At 42.1% G+C, this 4299-nt stretch overlaps 1 protein-coding gene across 1 annotated transcript in view; it reads right to left on the bottom strand.

Moving 5' to 3' along the window:
• Positions 1-4299, bottom strand: part of Bpifc (BPI fold containing family C) — a 61714-nt gene that overhangs the window by 40424 nt on the left and 16991 nt on the right. Inside the window, exon 3 of the mRNA XM_031350081.1 lies at positions 3355-3475. Coding sequence (XP_031205941.1) covers positions 3355-3475 — 121 coding nt within the window. The remainder of the gene's footprint in view (positions 1-3354; positions 3476-4299) is intronic.

Genomic DNA, 4299 nt, shown 5'->3' with positions numbered 1-4299 from the left:
AGAGAGAGAGAGAGAGAGAGAGAAAGAGTATGTTTTATGCATGCACGAGTGTGTGCATACTGAGGCCAGAGGAGGACTCAGGTGTTCTGTTCTATCACGCTCCATCTTACTCCCATCTTCTCCTATCTGAACTAGAGCTTACAAATGCACCAGCATTCTATTGGGATACTGTGAGGGCCAAACAGCTATGATGTAAAGCGGTTACCAAGAGCCTGGGCAGTTGGGGATTATCCAACTCATACTAATTTGTCATTGAGCATGTAGTTTCTATCTTCATGGATTACAGGCAAACCCACTGCCTTACAGGTTCCTGGGACGACCTGTTTGACAGCTCAGGGAATATTGCAGGAAATCAGCTTGACTCAGCAACTGGGCTAGGGAAAGTGCTTGTCATATAGGGGCACCTGGTAACAGAAGCAGAAAGGCATGCTTTGTGGTTCCAATGAGTGGAAGAGGGGGATACAGAGATTTGAAGGTAGGCTGGTGGCCAGTGAAGGCCAGCCTGCTTTTTACATGGGTGCTTGAGATTTGAATCAGGGTGCCATGCTTTGGTAGCAAGTACTCTTGCCCACTGAGGGGTCTCCCTAGCGCTTTGCATTTCCTTAAAGTCAAAACCAGGTACAACACTGCCACTGTGTTTGTTTATTTTTTTAAATACCAGTGTCACCACTTCTTAAAGGGAATGCCATCCTTTATTTGGATGAAGCATCTGTGTTTTTTTTTTTTCTGGGGACTGTCATATAACACTGGCAGATGTTTGACACATGTGTCACCTGTAGCCCTGACTTCCACTCATTGGAACAACGAAGCATGCCTTTCTTCTTCTGTTTCCAGGTGCCCCTGTATGGCAAGCACTTTCCCTAAGCCCAGGAGCTGAGTCGAGCTGATTTCCTGCAAGATTCCCTGAGCTGTCAAACAGGTCGTCCCAGGAACCTGAAAGGCAGTGGGGTTTCCCCTGTAATTTACGAAGAGAGAAACTACATGCTCAAAGAGAAATTATTGTGATTTGGTGATCTCCAACTGCCTAGCTTCTTGGCAACCACCTCACATCATAGCTGTTTGGTCCTCACAGTATTCTGGTAGGATGATGGTACATATGCAAGCTCCAGATCAGATACGAGAAGATAAGGAAGGCCCATGAAGTCAGTTGTAAGTGGTAGAACCAGATCTAGAGCCCTTGCAATCTGATTTTCAGACTCCTCCTAATCGCTGGGTCATGCCACTACATGTTATACAGTGAGCCCTTGACCCAGAGTCAAGGTTTGTACCAGCTGTACAGCCTCAAGCAAGGTGCTTACCTTCTTTCAATCAATGGTTCAAAAAGAAGTGCCCCTCACAGGGAGGATGAAAAGATGACATTTAAAGGAGTTCACTCACGTCTAGGTGCTGCACAGGAGAAAGGCTGCTCTGACCTGGGACTGCAAAAAGTCTAAACATACATTTGCTAGCTGATAAATGAGGCTACTATTTCCTTTCCTATTCATGGTCTCCTACCTGTCTTCTCCCACACACCCCAGTCCCACTATGAGAAGAGAATGGCAGAGATTCATTTAGTGTGCTTTAGAAATATGCTCACTTGACACATAAGGTCTATCTCATTCTCTCTCCCCCTTTCTCTCTCTCTCTTTCTCTCTGTCTCTGTCTATCTCTCTGTCTGTCTCTCTGTCTCTGTCTCTCTCTAGCTGAGACAGATTCTATGTAGCTCTGGCTGTCCTGGAATTACTATGTAGACCAGGCTGGCCTAGAACTCAGAGATCTGCCTGCCTCTGCCTCTTGAGTTCTAGGATTAAAGATATGAACTATTGCACATAGCTAATCCACTCTTTATAACTACTACAGAATATTCCAAAATCCTTCTGTAGGAAATTTCCATCACATAAACAATGCCATAGGGAAAAATACATATTACTTGTGTAGTATACTTTCCCAGGGAGGATGCTGAGAAGTGGAATTACTGGGTCCAAAGACCATATATACTGTGATGGTTAATGCTGACTTTCAGTTTGATATGATCTAGAATCACCTGGAAAGCAAACCACTGGGCATGCCTCTTAGAAAGTTTCCAGACTAGGTAAACTGAGGTGGGAAGAGCCATCCTCAGTGTGTATTGATATGTGTTCTCCCAGACAATCGGCAATGCTGAACATGTCTATACATTCATTTGTTGGTCTTTTGTGTATCCCCTTTTGGTCCTCAAATTTGACACATGACTAAGGATAATCTTGAAACTCCTGATCTTCCTGCCTCTACCTCCCAAGTACAGGTGTGTGCCACCACACCTGGTTTATATAGTACTGGAATTATAAGCATGTACCATTATGGTAGAGTAAGAGTCAGCTTTTTGAGTTAAAATTAAGTAAAACTAAGTAAATAAAAATGTAGTTTCTCTGTTATACAAGTCACCTTTCAAAAGCCCAGCGATGGTGAATGATCACTGTTTATTGTTTGCACATGAATCTACACATGCAAACAACCAATTTCTCCTTATCTCTCTCAGCACTTATTACATAGCTCCATGTACTTTTCTGCTGTGTCATCATCATTGTAGTTAAATGATTATCCTTACAGATATATATGTAAGGATATATCTCAACAGAATGTCATGGGCAAGGGCTTACACCTGCATTCACTATAACATTCCTGTGTCTAGACAGAACAAAGCCCTTTGCGAGGTAGCGGCTCAATAAACACAGGTTGAACAGCTGGTTTACTGCAGGTGAGGGAATTTGCAAGGAAATTTCTTTGTACCACCTTTTTTTGCAACAAGGATACTTTGTGATTTCATGAAAGGTTGTCACTGACATCAGGGAGATTATTACTGAAAGTGTTAGAGCAAAAGGCAACTGAAAAAGCATTGTGACAAATGGCAAATTACAATGATAGATAACTACATAGGAAAGTTGTTCTCCTCTCCCCTTTAAGATTGATTTAAATTTGCAAACTTATCCTCCCCTTCCTTTTGCAATCTTATTGGATCCCTGTTGCCACTGAAATATCCATTTCCCTTTCCCCAAACATCCCTGGACATATGACTAAGTTGTATAGATGGAATGTGTTTAGCTTAGAGCCTCATACAAAACTTCAAAACTGAGAAAATTAATATGGCTGAGGTTAAATTAACTTAAACTAACTGAGCTTCTAAGAGTCCTTTTCCCCTTTAGCTACATAAAATATACATCAGATGGTTGGAACTGTATTAGCTATATTGAGCTATGAGGCAAACTTGGGGATAGAAGTCAAAACTTAGATGAAACAGAAAAACAATAAAAAGATAAATAAGTTAGTTCTGCCATAACTGGCTTTGAGCCCCTTTTGCTATAAATGAACACTCTCTTATATAAATGAGTCTCTTACTTTGAAAAGTTGTACTTTACATAGTCAATCTTCAGAAATTTAAGGGACTCAGAACCGTTCAAATCTGGGATGACGATTTCCTTTGCCAGTTGCTCCATTACCTTCATCCCAACTTGAAGACCTGTGAGGGATGCAGGAAGTATTTGTTGATCATAAGGAAGATGGTGGTGACCCAATATCTTTAACCCTACATACACAGCATTGAGAGAAACCTCTATGTTAGAGAAGGAAGCCGTACCCCAACAAAAGAGGTGTTGTAGTCTTGGCTTCACATATGGAAACTCCAGTCTTAAGAGAGATGCCTGCCCGAGACCACAGGACTACCGTGACAAGTTTTCATTGCATGCCCAAGGTTGTGATGGAAACAATGAAGGATAGTCTTTAAAGGGTGCTACAGTAATTGCCTGGTACATCTTGTAGATATGAACACTGTTCATTTTTGCCTGAGAAAGTATGGGTTCTGGGGAGCTAGGAGCCAATTCTGAGCAATTTGGCCCAGAATCTGGGTTGTGGCCAGTTTCAATTTCATAGTTATTTTTCTACTTTCTTTTCAGATTCTTTGAACTCAGATGTTTTGGCAAAAGGTTCATGAGACTCAGGGAACCACTGAAATTCCAGTAAATGACAGTAAGCAGGTTTCGTGCTTACGGGGTTTCATTTTTCACTGAAAAGTAAGCACAGATTCTCTGAAGGACCCCCTGACTCAGAAGAGGTGCCTAATCACTGCTTCTATTTTGTTTACTAATTTCTTTGCATGGCAGCATCACAGAACACCTTGCTTTAAGCTTTAGTCAGGGGGGAGGTGGGGGGTAACTTCCAGGGCTGGTCAAACAACTCAGCAGGTAAAGAGACTTACTGCCAAACCTGTTGATCTGAGTTTGAGCCCCAGAATCCACACAGTTGAAAACACTACTACAAGTTGTCCTCTGACTTCCTCATGCGCAC

Source organism: Mastomys coucha, unplaced genomic scaffold (genome assembly GCF_008632895.1).
Source record: "Mastomys coucha isolate ucsf_1 unplaced genomic scaffold, UCSF_Mcou_1 pScaffold4, whole genome shotgun sequence".
Lineage (NCBI taxonomy): Eukaryota > Metazoa > Chordata > Mammalia > Rodentia > Muridae > Mastomys > Mastomys coucha.
Note: the sequence above shows the minus strand (reverse complement) of the source record. Positions and strands in the feature narration are given on the sequence as shown.